The sequence below is a fragment of the Peromyscus eremicus genome, chromosome 2 (genome assembly GCF_949786415.1).
Source record: "Peromyscus eremicus chromosome 2, PerEre_H2_v1, whole genome shotgun sequence".
Classification (NCBI taxonomy): Eukaryota; Metazoa; Chordata; class Mammalia; order Rodentia; family Cricetidae; genus Peromyscus; species Peromyscus eremicus.
In genome coordinates this window covers 101818594-101837548 of record NC_081417.1, presented here as the reverse complement: position 1 = coordinate 101837548, position 18955 = coordinate 101818594, and the positions used below count along the sequence as shown (strand labels likewise).

General features: G+C 45.5%; 1 protein-coding gene across 1 annotated transcript in view; it reads left to right on the top strand.

The window, feature by feature from the left end:
• The first annotated feature begins 3526 nt into the window (after window positions 1-3526).
• The window catches only part of Saxo1 (stabilizer of axonemal microtubules 1), a 99228-nt gene continuing 83799 nt past the window's right edge, over window positions 3527-18955 (top strand). Inside the window, exon 1 of the mRNA XM_059254504.1 lies at window positions 3527-3592. Coding sequence (XP_059110487.1) covers window positions 3552-3592 — 41 coding nt within the window. The 5' untranslated portion in view covers window positions 3527-3551. The remainder of the gene's footprint in view (window positions 3593-18955) is intronic.

The following is an 18955-nucleotide window of genomic DNA, read 5'->3' as shown; positions in this document are numbered from 1 at the left end:
AGGACTCAGAGAATCCAGCACAAGGAGAGCTCCTCAGGATGAAGGCTCGGGGAACCAGGTGCTACCTTCCTGGAGTCTTTTGCAGAGGCTTTGCTTAATTCCCCCCAACAAATGAAAGGCTGTTTAGTAGGGAATCTCAGCAGAGAGTCTGTTCTTAGGGTCCTTTCCTTTCCCCTTCTAGCCCTATATTTCTTCTTCTTCCCTTCTCTTCACCTTCTTACACAATGCCCTTCTCATTTGAATTTGGAAGATTGAGTACATTCTGCTACAATGCAAAAGCCTGTCTCTGCTTGTGAACAGTGGAAGCCACTGTGGTGTCAGAGAAGAACTTGGTCATGAACTACCTTGCTGATGGGAGAGTGGCCATGATTCTCATCTCTAAAGGACTATTTCACTGAGAGGCTGATGTAGAAGTTTATATAGAGGATGGAGGATCACACTGGTGGGTACTTTGTAGCTCAATGACTCATCTCTGATCCTGAATGCTTATTAGTTATTGTGTGTGTGGTGTGGTGGTATGTGGACAACTTTGTGGAGTCAGTTCTTTCCTTTAGCTTTACATGGATTCAAGGGTTCGAACCCTGGCATGCCAAGGCTTTCATACCAAGCACACTGACCCGCTGAGCCATCACACTGGCCCCTCACCTCTGAGCATAGTTGTGAGATGCTCTACTGTTTTGCAAATCTTCATTTCCTCCAGCAATTTTTTTAGCACTGTTGGTTTGCTCTTGTTGTAGCTCCTGACAAACTCAAAGGACAGAGGAGAGGAAGGGCAGCCTGAGGTCCCTTTGCTCATCATAACTTTATACTCACTGTAGTGAAAAAAGCACTTCTTTACTGATCATTGTGGATGACAAGGTCCACATGAAGGTAGTGAGTGAGGCAATGGGTACTTGCCTCAAAACTTGGCTTCACTTCTCCTAGCAGGTTCATGAATAAGTATACAAGGTTTAGGTAGCAGTGAAAAGAGTGCCAGTCTCCGGCACCAGTTACTTTGTAAGAACTATATTGTGGACACTTCCCTTGACAAAGAAGAGTGTGTGCATACGGTGGACCCTGTCCCTGGCAACGAACAGTATGAGCACATGGTGGACCCTGTCCTGGCAATGAACAGTGTGAGCACATGGTGGACCCTGTCCTTGGCAATGAACAGTGTGTGCACATGCTTATAGTGGACCCTGTCCTTGCAATGAGCAGTGTGTGCACATGCTTATAGTGGACCCTGTCCTTTCAATGAGCAGTGTGTGCACATGCTTATAGTGGACCCTGTCCTTGCAATGAGCAGTGTGTGCACATGGTGGACCCTGTCCTTGCAATGAGCAGTGTGTGCACATGGTGGACCCTGTCCTTGGCAATGAACAGTGTGTGCACATGGTGGACCCTGTCCTTGGCAATGAACAGTGTGTGCACATGCTCATGGTGGACCCTGTCCTTGCAGTGAACAGAGTGTGCAGGTTTTGGTTTGGTTTCCAAAAGTTCCCATTTCTCTCTTTGAGGCCTCTTTCCTTCCCGGTTCCATCTCACATTTCTACATTCCTCTTTACCAGAAAGGCAAGAAGCAGCTTTGCTGTTCTTAAGAATGATTGTTAAGCATTGTGCCTGTTTGAGTTTATGTCTTTGACTTTCTTTAACCCAGGTTGGGAAACTGTAAATAGTTAGATAGTAAATATTTTAGCTTCTGTGGGTAAAGAGGCAAAATCAGGAATGTTTCTGTAGCATGTGACAAAATTCAAATCTTTATAGACAGTGAAATTAGAATTTTATGTTTCACAGATCATGTAATGCTATTTTAATTTTTTTAACCATTTAAACATGTCAAACATTCTTAGCTCAGTGGCCCTACCAACTAGCTACCAACTGAATTTGGACAGCCGGCAATGATTTGCTGACTTCTGTTTTAGTCTGGCATGGAAGAAAAACTTAAAACAGCACACAACAATTCAACACTGCTGCAGTCCACGATTTCTCAGTCACTTGCAGACCAAACTGACGATCTGAATTCCAGCCCTCCGACCCATAGGGAACCAACTTCTGCAGGCTGTCCTCTGACCTCCACAGGAGTCATGCCACACATGGCTCTCTCCCCCCAGAACCTGCAATAAATAAATGTAAAAAAGAAAGAGAAACAATAATGTTTAAATCCAAACACTCTACTGTAGAAGTATACTGTAGAATATACTACTGTACTTTCTGTTTGCTTATGAGAAAGCATATGCTATGCAGCTCAGGCTGGTTCTGAACTTGTGATTTTCTTGCCTCATTATCCCGGGTGTGGGGAGTCTAGGTACATGCTACCATCTCCAGCTCTAAAGCAGGGGCCCTTGCCCTTTCTTTATTATCAGAATAAGCTGCTATCTTGGAAAAACATGATTCCCAGACTAGTTTTGTTTTTGCTTCTTTGAAATAGAGTGAAGTCTCACTTTGCAACCCAGGCTGGTCTTGAACTTTTGACAACTTTCTTACCTCAGCCTGTATGTGGGGATCACAACCTAAGCCATCATGTTGTGCTCAGATTAGGGGATATTTGATATAGGAGATTCCAGGGCAGATATATGCAGTGGTTTTCAGGACCAGGTTAGCTATTAGGGAGAGAGGTCAGAGGGCAAAATGGAATCTTAAAAGCTGTGGTCCTTGAAGTGTGGGCTGTGGTCCAGCATCATCATCATCAAGAACTTGCAAGAAATGCATCTTATCTGGAGCCCAGATCTCAGAAACAACAGAAACTCAGGGTGGGGCCTAGCAATCTGGGTTTCATCAAGCCAGGTGGTTCTGATGCTGCTAACATTTGAGAAGCCGGGGCTTCCAGGCATCATTCCCAGCAGCTGGAGAAGTATTGAACCACCTGAGCAATAAAGGGCTGGGCCCTCTGAAATGGCTTTGTTCTCAAGAAGGGAGGGAGGCCTGTGGTTGAGAGCAATTCCAAGGCCCAGGCAGCCAAGGCACAGATTTTCCATGAAGATCTGGAAACGGGATTCAGGGTCAACATTCTGGAGGTCAGGGCATGCATTTCCTTAAGGAGTAAGTACAATGTGTCCTAGAGATGGCAAGCACTACTCTGAAAAAATACATTTCAGTGTCTTTGCATTATGTGACCATGGTATTGTTTAACTCCAGAACCCAGAGGCTCTCCCAAAGCCCTCCAACATATCCTCCATCTTCCTTCCAAGGTCCAGTGGGAGAGTCCCTGTCTTGGCTCTGCCAGTGAGGCAGTGGGAGAGGTCTGACCTCACAAGAGGCCCTTGTGATGTCATTGCCACCCAAAGATGCCCTCCTCTGTGAAGGTCACAGAGGACTCAGTCCTGGACCCTGCGGCTTGCAGGGGCCAGGCTGCTGGTGGCATGTGCGTGCTTCCAGCATGCAGTCATGAGCCAGGATGGCAAGCTGTCTGTGCTCGGTGATGCTTGTTGGCTCAAGGACAGCTTCAGGAAGGGGATAGACTACAGAATTTTGCAAAAGGGCCATCTAAGTTTTCTTCTGAGCAAACCCAGCATCTACCAGGGGACTCGGGTGCTTGCTGTCCCCCTGCGGTGGTGGACGCTCTGAAGTGAAGGATGGTGAAGCGGAAGTGCATCTGCGATCTGTGCTCCTGCGGGTAAGGTACCCCCCCCCCCCCGACAATCTGAGGAGGGGGGCTCGATTTTCACACTTCCTAGGGAGCCCAGAGTCTTCATCCCGCTGCTTCCCCAGGCGCATCACACTGGATTCTGGTTTTTAGGATGCGTCGGGGTCAACCAGCATTTGATGCACACGTGTTGAATCAGCATGCCCGTGTTCAGGCGTTTTTCTGTGGTCCGTCCTGCAGGGTAGAGATTCAGGGACCTTGAGAGTGGGCCTGGTCAAGCTTTGTCTACATGCTGACAGGCTAGAAACCCTGGCCAGGTTGAGAGGCTAGTATCGTTTCTTCTTAGGTATTGATGGCCAGTACCGTGGTGATTCTTAGGATGGGGTGAATTCCTCACTTAAAAAAATTGGTAGTTTGTTGGGGAGGCACAAGGCACTGGCACCAGTTGATGCAGTGCCGGAGTGAACAAAGGTCACAGGGGCAAGTGTTTTGCAGTCTCCTGCCCAAGCTTGGCGGGATGCCTTCCTGCCACTTGCCTTTAGGACTATGCTGTGGTGAAGCACAGTGAAAGCAGGGACTTGGGGAGAAACTTTGGGCTGCTGTCTCTGAGATGATGGTCCTTCTGTCTGTTTTCCCAGGACAGCTAGAGAGCTGTGGGACCAGGCCAACCAGGGGAATAGCAGAGGGGTAGTCCATAAGGTGGGCTCTGGAATTGCTTCCCAGCCTCCTGGCTAAGACAAAGTGAAGAGGGTAGGCTCTGGGTTTGTTCCTAACTGTAGCATCTTGCATAGGCAACCAAACTGCTCCCCATTTCCTTAAGAGTATTTCCCTCACAGGACTATTATAAATACAGGGATACTGTGTGCCAGTACTGCACATGGATTCTACTTACCCTCTGAGTGTCCCGAGATCTGAGAAAGGGTTTACCAACTGTAGCATATTCCATGAAATAACATAATTACTATATTTGGGAGACTAGGGTAAGGGGACACTCTGAAGACAGAAACCTTGGACATCTCAGGAGTCAGTGAATAGATGGCAGCCCTGGCTGCTCATGAGAGTCGACTGGGGGCTTTCACACAGATGTCATTGCTCCTGCTTAATGAACAATCTCTAAGGAAGGTCTTGTCAGCAGTCTGCAGATACCTCCCGCCTTTTCCCAGGATTCTGAACTCTGCCACACACAGCATGGCCTTTGCTGTCACTGTTTGCAGGTGGGACCATGGCAGCATCTAGGGCTAATTTGTCACACTAGGGAAAACTCAGTTTTTGTTTTATGACTCCTCTGGGGGGGGGGGGCTTTCTCACCACTCCCTGGCTCCCACTCTGCTCTTAGCTTTGGGTTTGGAGACTTTGAGTTCCATCTTTGCACAGCATGCAGTCTAGACAGGAAGGCAGAGGCGCTCACTGGAGAGGCTCAGGATGTACAGTCAGATGCCACCCTACATAGCTGGTGGATGTGCACGAAATTTCATTTGATTGAAACCTTTTTTTGACTTCGTTTTGTTTTTGAGACAAGGTTTCTCTGTGTAGCCCTGGCTGTCCTGGAACTCTTTTTGTAGACCAGGCTTGCCTCTAATTCAAAGGTCTACCTGTGTCTGCCTCCTCAGTGCTGGGATAAAGGTGTGTTCTAGCATAGCCAGCTGGTACACACACACACACACACACACACACACACACACACACACACACACACAGACTAAAAACCCAAACATGAGTTAAGTGCTTTTCACACTGTACTGCAGATGTGGAATATATCCATCACTGAGGAAAGTTCTGCTGGACAAGGTTGCACCTTCCCTGACCCCACTCCAGTTAGCTCCACTTGGAGGCTGGCTGGGTAGAATGGATTTTATAGGGCTTCTCAAGCTCTAGAAGTTGAGAAGTCAAGAGTTTTGGGCATTTCTTTCTTTCTTCTTCTTTTTTTTTTTTTTTTTTTGTTTTTTTGTTTTGTTTTTTCTCTGTGTAGCTTTGTGCCTTTCCTGGATCTCACTCTGTAGACCAGGCTGGCCTTGAACTCACAAAGATCCGCCTGCCTCTGCCTCCCAAGTGCTGGGGAAGGCACCACCACCGCCTGGCAAGAGTTTTGGGCATTTCTAACCTCAAGAGAAGTTAAGGCAGGATCTGGAGGAAAGGTCTGTGCAATGAACTCCCTTGGGGAAGAGAGCTTCCAGCAGCAGAGGGGAGACTGGAGGGTCTGAGGGAGTCACCTGACCACCTCCTTTTAATCCAGAGATGGCTTTTGAGAACCAGGGCTTCTAGGGAGGGAAGGAAGCCCACATTTATTAGAGTGAAGATTTCTTTTTTTTTTTTTTTTTTTTTTTTTCCGGTTTTTCTCTGTGTAGTTTTGCGCCTTTCCTGGAACTCACTTGGTAGCCCAGGCTGGCCTCGAACTCACAGAGATCCGCCTGGCTCTGCCTCCCGAGTGCTGGGATTAAAGGCGTGCGCCACCACCGCCCGGCTTTTGAAGATTTCTTTAAGGCCTTTTTTTGCTCGTCCTTTTCTTCCCCCTCTCCCTCCCACTTTTTAAAGACAGAGTATCGTGTGGCCCAGACTGGCCTGAAACATACTGTGTACGACTTTGAACTCCTTTTGTCTCTACCTCCCAAGTCCTGGGATTACAGGCCTGTATCACTATTCCCAGCCTCTTTCTGGCTTTTGAGTTTTGTTGTGTAGCCCAGGCTAGCCTTGAAATGGTGACCCTCCTGCCTCAGCTTTCCCACTTCTGGGATTGTAAGCATGTGCCACCATGGGTAGCTCCTTAATCATGCTTTCAACTATAGTACATGGTACTCGTTAGTGGGGGGAAGGCTTCAGCATGGGCAGAAAAAAGGCTTCCATCCAAAAGAGCCACTATCTCCCGGGGACGAACCACCAAAGGACAAGTTCTTAGGATAAGTTCTTAAGTTCGGCCACAAGATGGCAGTCTTTTCTCAGCCAATCCTTGTCGCTGGTTCAGCCAGTCTTAACCTAAGTGGAAAACAAAACCTTTTGGAGTTCTGAAGTTCCTTGAATTTTGTTTTTAATTTTTAAATAGGGTTATCTAAAGTTTTCTAAAGTGAGCAACTAGTCAGCGTTTAGGGCCCAGCAGAGCTGAGGAAGGTGTTATTCCTCAAGGAGCTGAATACAGATTAGAATGAAGGTGTTTCAAATATGTACAACCAGAGTCCTACCACTCATAAGACTTGTTAGTGAGCTTTGCTGGCTTAAGGAAACCAGACATACTTCACTGTACAAAACACACTCCATAACTTCCCTTAACAATCAAACACTGGCAACTGGGATTCTACAATTGAATATTATAATCCTTTAAATATGATCAGTACCAAATAAGCAAAAGTAAGCATTCATAGGTTGCAGAAAGACAGTAAAGCCAACTTAAAAAAACCCAGCTGTTGTTTATCTCCACATAGCTGCAATTGCTGTGTGTGTGTGTGTGTGTGTGGGTGTGTGTATGTATGTATGTGTGTGGGTGTGTGTATGTGTGTGTGCGCACACATGTGGGTATATTTTAGTAAAGTAACCTAATAAGAGGGGATAGTGTTTCCAATTGCAGCTGAAAATCACTAGTTTTACCTGTTCTTCAAGAAATTGCCACTTTGGATGTTCTATAGTCTTAATAGACTGTAGAAAATTCAGAGTGAGGGGAGGCTGGGGGAGGCTGGGGGTGGGTGGGAGGAGGGAAGGGGAGATCTTTGATGTGTAAAATGAATGGAAAAATTTTCTTAATAAAAAAAAAGTTCAGAGTGATTTCTATGATTTTCAGAAATTCAGACAATTTCTTTCATCATCATGGTAGTTGTCAGCATGGGAACCCGTGGCTTAGGAAGGTGGTTTCATTGGTCCACTTTAGCCTGTTCCCCTGGGGAAGCTCTTTAGTTGATTTAGCTGACCTTTCCCAATTTGAAACTGGGAATTGACGCCAAATCAGCACTGGGGGGTCAGGACAGGACAGTGACTGTATGGACCACAGGTGTTAACTTGCCCTCAGAGCCGTGGCTCCTGGATGACCTCGGCTCTCTTAGCCTACAGGTACGGAAACAGAAGCACTGAGCTCAGGTTGAGGGATGTATCTTGCTAAGTTCGGACATGAAGTAGGTTGAAATTGCATCCACATTTAACTGTGCATTAGACATGGCTAGATGTCGTAATTCAGTCTGGCGTAATTTCAAATAACACAGGCCCACTTTTTCTTTTTTCTGTTCTCCTTCCCAACAGGGTTTCCCCATGTAGCCCAGGATGGCCTTGAACTTGTGATGGGATTACAGGCATGCACCACTATGCCAGGCTTAACGATACACCTTAGGGTGGTCAGGAGAGCTCAGCAGGGAAAGGTGCTTGACTGTGAAGCCTGATGACCTGAGTTTGATCCCTGGAGCCCACATGCTGAAAGGAGAAAACTGACTCTCACAAGCTGTCCTCTGATCTCCACACATGTGCCATGATGCCACGGCACACATGTGCATCAACACATACACACCCCAGACAAATAAATAAATAAATGCAAAAAAATTAAGTGGCTGGAAAAGATGGCTCAGTGGTTAAGAGGATTTACTACAAAGGACCCAAGTTCGGTTCCCAGCACCCACATGGCAGCTCACAACCATCTGTAACTCCTGTCCCAGGGGATCTGACACCCTCCTTTGGCCTCTTAAAGCCACTTGGTGCATAGACACTCAAACATAAAATAGAAACAAAAATTTATAAAAAGATACCCTTCTTTTTACTTTTTAAAAAGTGTGTATGTGTGCGTGCGTGCATGCCTGCATACATGTGTATATGAGTTCAGGTACCCTTGGAGGCCAGAGACATCAGATTTCCTGGAGCTGGTGTTAACAGGTGTTTGTGAGCCACCCAGTTTGAGTGCTGGAACTGTTCTTGGCCCTCTACGGGGGCAGTTTATGCTCTTAGCCACCGAGGCATCTCTTTAGTCCCTGACATACATCATCTTCATTTTTGTTAGTGCTGTGGGCCAAACTCAGGGCCTCACATATCCTAGGCTAGGGCCCTACTGCTGAACTGTGTCCACACTGAGCCATTTCTGTTTATTGATTACAATAAGAAGGCTCCTATCCAAGTCAGGAGTATTATCTGATGTAAAAAATAAAACAATCCTAAAAGCTTTTTAGTAAAGCAATATAAACAGCAAATCTTCCTCTAGAGATTAGAACATAGTACTTCTACTTTTTCTAAAATATTGATAAGAAATGTAGATGTTAACGAAGAGATCGACATAGCTTACTTTTATATCTGATTGTTTTTATGGCTTACTGTGCACCATTTAAAAGATTTTGTGCAACTTACAGGAAATTCCAGGACGAGGTAATGTATCATGGAATATTTATGTAGTATTGGTCATATGTGCAGCATCTCATAAAGAAGGTAGCCCCAGAGAGGACTGGCCAATTGCTTTGGAGGATGTGGATTTGGCTGTTTTTGGGAGCGTGTGGAGGAAGGTGATCTCTAGGGCAGCCGTGTATCTGCAACTTAAATCAGTTATGTGAACCAGGGAGGAACTTGTTATTTTAATTTTGGAAAATATTTTCTTCACATTGATGGAAATTTCCCTAACCTTAGATTTTATTTTCTTAGAGTTTCTGTTACAAATTAAGAGGAAGGGCAAAAAAATGGGGACTTGGTTGAATATTACATGTTTCAAGAAGAATTCTTGTTTTTAATTTAAATAAAATTGACTTCATAAATTCTGAGTGAGGGGGAAAGGGAAGGGAGGAGCAGGAAGAATGCTTACAAATACTTGCTGATGACTTTTTGTAGAAGACAAGGGAGGAATCTTTCACTCTAACACTGATGTGTTTTGATCGTGCATTTTCTCTACTTTTCATGTTGTTACTTTATAGGCTCTTTAAAAAGGTAGCTTTCTAGATATCAGAATTTTAATTGTTCACATACACTTTTCATATTGGATATAGGCTGTGTGTTACCAGTCAACAGACACTGAGGGCATAGGCCACAGCTTTGTACTAGTTCTAAGAGCGTTGGTTAAAACACTCTATTCTACCATGTAGGCTGAGAATGGATGTGTTTGAGTACCCTTTCCCCTTCTTTCTTCCCTGTCCTTGGGAGATCCCCTCTCTGCAGCTGGCTCCTTGGTCTACTAGCTACCTTACCCACTCTCCTTAGTGGGTGGGTAGCTTTTGACTTCATTCCCATCACTGATGTTCAGAGATGGACCCCTTCAGGTGATTTGTAGTTTGTTTGGGAAGATGATGTATCTGAAAGCGGAAAAGCGGTGAACCTTCAGACACAGGAGGGCAACATATTAAAGTTGGGGGGGCTTCAGAGATGAGGCCACAGGAAGAAGGGGCTTGTTGAATAATCAGGAAATGGAAGCCGCCAGGAACTCCAGCTTTTGAATCCTGGCCCTGCCTGACTGTGAGCTCCTGCTAGCCTTGTGCTGTCCTTGTACAGTAGCAGTGATAGCCTTAATCTCAGAGAAGGCAGGGGTGGGGGAGGGAAAGGTGATGCTTAGCAGGTGGGGCAAGCCACCTGCTAAAGGTGTTGGTCCCAGGAGAGGGAGACTATGCCAGAGGTACCATGCACAAGGCCTCTACCTGCCTCTGTGGTATAGTATCAACATTCTGACCATCTTTCCTTCCTCTTTCCTTCCCATGCCTGGGAGGGAGATTTGTGGATCTTCCCATCTGAGCTCTGAGATTACAGGCATTGGGACACCATACTCAGCTTCCATTTTCTTAATAATGGAGTGATGGTTTGCTATGAGGTCAGCAGAGCATACAGATCAAAAGCACAGGTGCTGGACCAGGCCATGAGTTCAAATCCTACCTTTCCACAGCCTGGCTGTACCACGTCGACCACTTTACAGTGACATGTGTACTTCCGTGTGCCCCGCTGTTCTTGTCTGTAAAATGGGCACAGGAGTAGACTTTGCATCATAGGGCTGTCGTGAGGGTGGAGTCACTGTAAAGTAAGCAGAGAGTCCTTAGGAAGTCGAAACTAACAAGTGTTATTAAAAGAATGTAGCAGAGGTGCCAGTCTGTATTCTGGGCGATGAAGCCCCGAGAGAGGAAAACACCATCTTTTTCTCAGAAGACTGCATGTGCTGCAGAGGGGAGTAAATTTGATGAACTGGCAGATAGTGAGAAATGCTCCACAGAGAAGTTCAGTCAGAGGGATTGTAGTTCAGTGATTGAGGGCTGGGTTATAGTTGGCAGATTGGAAGGGTTTACGAAGGTTTAGCACAATTAAAAATTATTTTATGTCTGGGTGAGGGGACAGCTTTGTGGTGTTCCTCCCTCCTCCTACCTTTATGTAGGTTTAGGGGATTGAGCTTGGGAAGTCAGGCTTGGTTGGCAAGAGCTTTTACCTGCTGAGCCATCCTGCTGGCCTGACTTGTGAGGTTTAATTCGCTTTTTACACACTGGCAGGCCCTCTGCACTCTCAGGGACTGCCTGTACCTGAGCCCCAAAGTCCCTACACTTTACAAGTTCAGATTGACGTGAACAAACACTCAGTGAAATGTCTATTTGGGTTAGAGCTTTTCAAGTCTTAAAATCAATGACTGTGGGGATTAAAGCCATCCTCACGGCAGAGCACAATTTACCATTCTCTTTTATCACCTTTTCCTTTTTTAAAAAAACTGGCTCTTTCAAAATTACATTAAGGTTTCTGTGATTACTGCTCCGAAGGGGAAGGATAGTATTTCTAAGTGGCTGTCAAGTTAACCACTTAGCCAAATATATCCATATATTCTGAATATCCAGGTATCTGAAAGCCTCTCCTTCTAATGTTAACAAATTGAATTTGTCATGTCAGAAATGAGTTAGGTTTCATCTGTGCTGGTCAATGGCTTAATTTCAGAAATGCTACCCTTTACAGGATGATTATTTTTAAAAGTCACCATGTCCCCTGCAACTACCCATTTTCTCTTTCTAGTATGGTGCATTTCCACTCCGTTCTCCAAATAAAATCTACCGAACACCTGTGAGCAAGAGTTCACCATGAAAAGCAAAGAATTAGCTGAACCGTTCAGTCTTGAATCCCGATTTAACTCGGAGAGCAGCTGTGGAGCGTAGGGAAAGTACCAGGGGATGGTGAGCGGAGAACACTGTCATTCTAGCCCTGGGCTTGATGAATTGTAAACCTTATCAGTCTATTCAGGGCCTTCAACATCCTTGAGCTCTATTCTTTTTTTTTTTAATACCCTGAAATCAGATGAACTACCTATCAACAAATTTCATTACATTTTATTGATGTAGTGTGTGTGGATGCACGTACCGCGGTGCATGTGTGGAGGTCAGAGGATAACTTGTGAGAGTTGGTTCTCTTTCCTTTCACCATGTGGGATCTGGGGACTAAACTCAGTTCATCAGCGTTGGCAGCAAGTGCCTTTACCCACTGAGCCGTCTTGCTGGCCCCATCTTTAGGCTTTTAAAAATGGCTATCTTCATTAATAAGACCCTAAGTTCCATACATGGTACTGAAAAAAAAAATGACAATCTTGCTGAGCATGTGGGTGCTTGACTGCAATCCTGTCACTTAAGGGGCAGAAGCAGGAGGGTGATGAGTTTAAGGTCGGCCTAAGCATCATAGAGAGATCCTGACTCAAAAACCTCAAGTGATCTTCAGATGACGAATTTTGCCTTCACTCTCTATGATAGTGACTGTCTAGGCTCATAATTTCTGTCTCAAGTCTCTGAAGGTGTCTGAGACTCTAATTGGTGGCCTTATTGGGAAGAGAAGAAAAAGTGAACTGTGTCATAGAGGTGGACAGATGTTTTTCAGAAAGTTTCTGAATGATCAGCTAGCACATGTATCTTTCATGGGCCCTGAGGACTTTTGGGCATGTCTGGCCTGTTTTCACAGAACACTAATTTTCTCCACACATCAACATCTGTGGGTGCTCCGGCTTCATATTGCCCCTAATTTTAGACCAGTGGAGACATTGATTATATTTTACTATTCTGTTTCACCATTCCAAAGGGAAGAGGCTTGGTTTAGTTAGTTCATCATTCTGTTGGCATCCAGGGTCCTTCCCATGGCTCAGTTAGCTGAGCTCCTGGAGGCCTAGGGTTATATAATACCAGCCGGGTCAGGGCTGCTCTCTATAAGGGCATGAGATGGAAAACAACCAGAAGAGGAATCAATTGGCCCTCCAAGGACTCTTGTCAAGATACTCTTGTAGGTAGTGAAAGATTGGTTGGATGATAGTGTAATTAGATGGATTCCCAAATCATTGAACAAGTGGGCCCAAAGAGCATTGATGGCTATTGACCTACTTAGAAGAATGCTTCCAGTATGAGGCAATAGGACTCACCTTGTTCATTTTATATAAAATTTGGATGAAGACACAGGAGGGCACCCTTGTCAAATGTACTGTAAACCCCAAATGGGAAGAATGTAGCAAGTATGGAAGATAAGATCAAGATTCAAATTATCTCGACAAGCTAGAGTGCTGGGTCAAAATCACCTGGATGTCTGGGTTATGGAGAATACTTTTTAGAAGTGATAAAACTCAAACCTCAGAAGGTCAAGACCTGTTTTAAAGTTGTAGTCTATAGGGGAGGTCATGTGCTTGTCCTAGGTGGCTCAGAGGGAAGAGAAACAAGTGAGTGGTCACTTCATGAAAACTGGTTTGGGATCAGTGTCAGTAAAGGCTCCATAGAGTTAGGACTACAGGAGCTTGTCAGGGGCTTTCTCAGATGGCTGAGCTGAGCACAGGCTGGTTAGGATTTTACAAAGGGCTCCTGTGTCAGGCAGGAGTTTGACAAAATGGTCTCCAGGTCCCTTTTAACACTGGAAACTCAGATTTCTGAAAAGGCAGATGAGCATTCATTTTAATATGATGATTGGACTTGAAAAGCAAAGAAAAATGGGTGGGTACATGTAATATGAAGAATAAGCTGATATCCATGTGTGCTTGCAAAAAACAAGGAACTTTACAGGGATTACAAGGTGTGCATCTTTAACGTATAAACACATGTTCAGACCATAGCCATTTATTTGGAGCCCCTACTATGGAATCGGCCTTTTCCACTGGTGAGCCTGCTTTTCTGAGAGTCCTCTGGTAACCTCCTTCAGGTAGCGTGTAGAAAAGCTGCGTCCATCGCTTCCATGACTCTCTCACCTCATGTTCATGTGAAGGACACTTTTGCAGGCTAGCCAGAGACACTAGCATGTTTTGACGGGAAACATGCTGTAAGTTATAACCAGCGTATAGTTTTTTGAAGCGTGTTACATTGCAAAGCTGGAATGTCCTGAATTTCTTTGCCTGTGATGTCCTACTTCGTATCCACCTTAAAAACTTTGCTGAACTGGTCTCTGTCTGGTCTTGGAAGCCTTTCTTGGTGTTAGCTACAGCCAGTCCCGAAGCAGGCACCTTAAGGAATCAAGCGTTTCTGTTTTTCTCTCTTGCTTTATCTAGAAATGGATTTTACAAGCCATCGAGGTGGCTCCTCAGCAGTAAAGACACCTGCCATGCAGGTCTGGCAACCTGAGCTATATGCTGGAACCCACGTAAAGGTGGAAGGAGAGAACTGTATTCACAAAAACTTCTCTGACCTCTGTATGCATGCCGCACACACTAATAATAAATAACAAAAACATAGGAAATGAATTTTTACCAAGTTGCTTTCTTTTCTCAAGGAAATAGGAAACACCATAAATACCTTGAAATAGTATGGTACAAGAAAAAAAACATCTATCTTAATATTGCATGGTGTAGTGTACATCCTATAAGAAATTGTGTGTGGATTCAGTTTCTGGTATTCCTTTGTTTTTATCTTGTATGTGAGTGTTTGCATGAATGCATGTATGTGCATTATGTGTATACTTGGTACTGATGCTTGCCAGAAGTTGTTGGAGCTCTTACAACTGGAGTTACAGGTCATTGCAAGCCGCCATGTGAGTGTTGGGAACTGGGCCTGGGTCCTCTGCAGGTGGAGCAAGTACTTCTAACCACGGAGCCATCTTTCCTTTCCCTTTCTTTTCCTCCTTACTTCCTTTCTTCTTCCTTTTCTTTTCCTCTCTCTCTCTTTTTGTAGTTGAGATTGAACCCAGGGCCTTGAGTATTACTAGGCATGTACTCCACCACTCAGCTATATTCCCGCCACCCCACAAGTTTCTGTCTTGGTGTCTTTAGCTTTTTCAGCTTTGGATCAAGGTGTAGATATTCAAACTGTGGTGCTGGTACTAATGAACTAATGGTCCTGCAATGGTTATTTGATTTGTAGCTGAGGCAAGTGAAATGGGCAGTGACTCATTTCAGCAGGTTTAAACTAACAGAAGGCAGTAGGGCATTTTGCAGACTTTCTGGGAGGTCTAGAGAAGAGCAGCAGAAGCTTGGATGTGGGAGGCACAGCTCAGAGTCCAGCCAGTGAGCAGGGGGTGGTTGCTGCTGCTCCCGTTTTACACTGAGGATGCTGTAGCCATAGCCATCCCTGTGCGTGCTGGGCATGACCATGACCCCAACACAACCAGTGTCCTTATGAATTCTCCACTGTAATCCCATTTAAAATTTGTTATTTGTTGTTACATTATTTATTTATGTAGCATGTGTGTACACACGTGCTACAGTACACATGCAGAGGTCAGGGAACAGCTTGCTGGAGTCAGTTCTCTCCTTTCCCCATGTGGGTTCTGAGGCTGGGCTCAGGTCGTCAGGCTTGGCAACAAGCATTTCATCCACTGAGCCATGTGGGCAGTGCCTGTTTTTTTCTTTATCCCTTGTATATTACAATTCACAGAGGGGAACTAGAAATTAGTCCAGTCTTGGTCACGTGCTTGCACCTCATAGCAGCAGTGACTCACTGGTCTCTGAAGAGAGGGGTGGACCCTCTCTTCCACAAAAGAAGGGCTTCAGATAAGAGGCAGCTAAAACACGGCTTGATGAAAAGAATTTATGTTTGATTTTTACACCACGTACGCAAATGAAAGGCTCAGTTTAGGCTTGAACAAAGGTGCTCATCTGTGGCACACATGGGCACTTCTCTTCTGGGTGCCTGTCCTGTGCAGTTAGTTTTGAAGGAGGCTTAGCTATGTATTCCTGTCATTAGATGCTGGTGATGTCCATCCGATTGTGACAACCAAAAACGTCTGTAGGGCTAGGGAGGTGGCTCTGTGGGTGAAGGCACTTGCTGCCAAACTTAAACACCCGAGTTTGACTCCTAGGACCAACATGATAGGCGGAAAGAGCCGACCACTTGCAAGTTGTCCTCCACACATGCATCGATCGCCTAATGTCTCTTTAGGGAGGGGCAGAATCACGAGAGGTTGAAAATTACTGGACTGGAGGCTTTCTCAAGCCATAATGATTTGGTAGCCATGCAATGATGGCTTTAATCTGAGAGTGGATCTTATTTGACTCTTCCTTGTGTCATGATGATAGACTTCCCCTGCACACGAATGTTTCCCAACCTTACATGTCCTAAGAATCCCTTGGAAATCTGTATCTGAAGGACACAGATTGCTGGGCCCTGTCTCCATACACCTTGGTTTCATGGGTCTGAGGCCTAGGCTCTGAGTGCCTGAATGATTTACCCTGAAGCTGTGGGGCAGCAGACCACACTTTAAGAAACATGATGCTAATTCAATGAGAGGATTAACAAAATAACCTCAAAAATAAAAGACGTGCTTGTTGAGAGAGCTGGTGAAGTTTTAAGATTTCCCGTCCTTCCAGATCTTGATAAAAAGAAGCAAGGTGAGGATGCTTTCTGTGTTCTGGTGGAGTGCTTGGAGCCAGCATTTCCTGCTCCATCAGCAGGAAGTGTGTTCTGTTTTGAACTCCGGCTAGCCTGGGGAAGCATTCACTCCTTGGGGAGGGAATTTTAACTCCCTACCTCCCAATTGCATTGCTCAAACTCCTCCAGGTTGTTCTAGTGCTTTCTGGGCCTCACAGGCCTGTTCTGTGATCTCAATGACAGACTTCTTCACCCTCAAGGAAGCAAAGAGCACCTCCTGAGCATTCCAAGCTTCGATCGTCCTGTGGGTGGGAGGCCTGATGTCCTTACTGTGTATGGCACCTCACCTTCTGTAATTCCTGTGACAAAGCTGTGGTCCTTATGAGCTTCTGTGACTCCATCACCAACATGGCAGTACAGTTTAAAGCATTCCTGAGTGTTCAACTGAGTGTGTGTGCTTGTGCATTTGTGTGGGTAAACAGGCATGTGTGTGCACAGGCAGGCCAAGGGTTGATTTCAGTTGTCTTAACCACTTCTTTTTTTTTTTCTTCTTTTTTTGGGACAAGGTTTCTCTGTGTAACTTTGTGCCTTTCCTGGAACTCCAGGCTGGCCTCGAACTCACAGAGATCCACCTGCCTCTGCCTCCCAAGTGCTGGGATTAAAGGCATGCGCCCCCACCGCCCCCACTTCTTATTTTTTGAGACAGAGTCTCTCATTGAACCTGGAGTTCACTGCTCTGACTAGACTGACAGGCCAGCAAGCTCCAGGCATCCCCCTGTCTCTGCCTCCCCAGTACCAGGATAACATGTGCAGGCCACTGCACTCAGTCCTTTTACGTGGTTTCTGAAGAACTGACCGAGCTAGCTAAATCCCCAGCCTTTCAGTTCCATCTTACCTCCTTCCTAGCTGGGACTGGTTATAGTGTTATTTATGACAGCGTTTTTTTTTTTTTCTAACATTACGATCATATGACTCGGTCAATTTAAATAGAAGGCCTCCTGCCCTCGCATCATGAGATAGTCTATGTAGCCTTGGCTGGCCTGGAATTGGATATGTAGATCAGCTTGGCTTCCGACTCATAGAGATCCGACTGATTCTGCCTCCCAGTGCTGGGATTAAAGGCGTGTGCCACCATGCCTTCTAGATCTTTGCCTTTGATAGTTCTTCATTGATTTGGGGTAGATTTAACATTTATGCAATCCCCAGGAACCCTGTTTTCCAGACTTACTGAACTGTGCTGGCTGAACTAACATCCTGACTGCTGACAACACTCCCTATATTAACTACTCAGAGTCACCAAACCATACTGTACACTAATATGCCAACTACGTCCCAAATATTTTTTTAAAGTAGACTTTTTTTTAACATCATGCAAAACCTGAGGGAAAAAAAATCTTGAGTTTATAGCTCCTTTTGAAACACCAAAATGACGTGGCAGTATTGTGACTGTTTTTGTAAGTGGAAGTGGCCTGGTCGTGCCCTGAGAAGATAGGCATGCCCTCTCCAAACAGGTCTTGGTGAAAGGTAAGGGGGAAATACCATGAAACTTTATCCTCTTCTTTCCCACCAGAGGGCGATCGAATCTCTAAAACGGTAAAAGCATCTGGCGCCGCAAAGCTGTGAGTCTTGTGTTGGTGAACTGTGTCCAGGCACCCGCCGATGTTTGCACACAACCAGAATGCAGCATGTGCTTCGCTCCTTAGGTCCACATTTCCACCCTAACCTAACCCCGTCCTCGGGCCTGGTTCCCTCTGCCTCCACCCCCGCAGCGCCCAAACCTCCACAAGCTACTTTCTGGAAATCAAGATGGGGACTTTTTGATTATGTAGCTTCAGAGCCACACGTTTAGCTGTAGAAATTTGACAGGAGCTTTGTGAGGCAGAATTCTTTGTGGTGGAACACCTCACAGAAATAGCCTCACAACCATAATTTCTCTGTGATTGTGTGTGTGTGTGTATGTGTGTATGACTCTAAAGTCTTATTCTTCCCAGGCTGGTTTTGATCTCTATGTAGCTGAAGGTGACTTTGAACCTGATCCTCTTCCCTCCATCCTCCCAGGTACTAGAAACACAGGCATATGCTACCACTCCAGGTTACCTCCGTGGTAGAGATGGAGCTCATAGCCATGGGCCTGCTATAACAAGCACTCTATAAACTCCGCTGTGTCCTAGCTCTTTGTGGTCATTCTTACTGGTGTAGAATCCTGAGGCAGAGCACACAACCCCAGGCATGCCCTAATAACTAACTAGGCCCCGAGGAGACGCTATGTAAACCCAGATGTCTGTTTGCTAATTCAGAATGAGACACATCTGCTGCCGAGACCCAGAAAACTTGTTTTTGCTAACCAGCATATTTTTCTTCCAGAAAAATACAAAACAAGTGAAAATATAAATCAGAGACCCACACGAGGGCAGTGGTACAGTTTGACATGGAAGGTTCCCTTGTGACATATCCAAGCCTGGCACCCAGGGACTGCATGGCTGGTGCCAGCTCCCGTATTCTAGCGGTGCTGTGGGTAACTTGAGCTAGTTCCTCGCCCTTCTGTTGTCTGGTCCTTCCTCTCCACACCCACCCTGTGTAGTAGGTCCAGATTTAGCTCTCATTAGCTAAGCCTCCCCCTCCCCCACGTGAGACTGCAGTTACTTGTAGCACTTCCTGATTTAGATGCTGTTCCCATTTTATCTATTGAGAATTATTTTAATAATTTGGCCTCAGGACTGTGACTGGCTCAGGATCC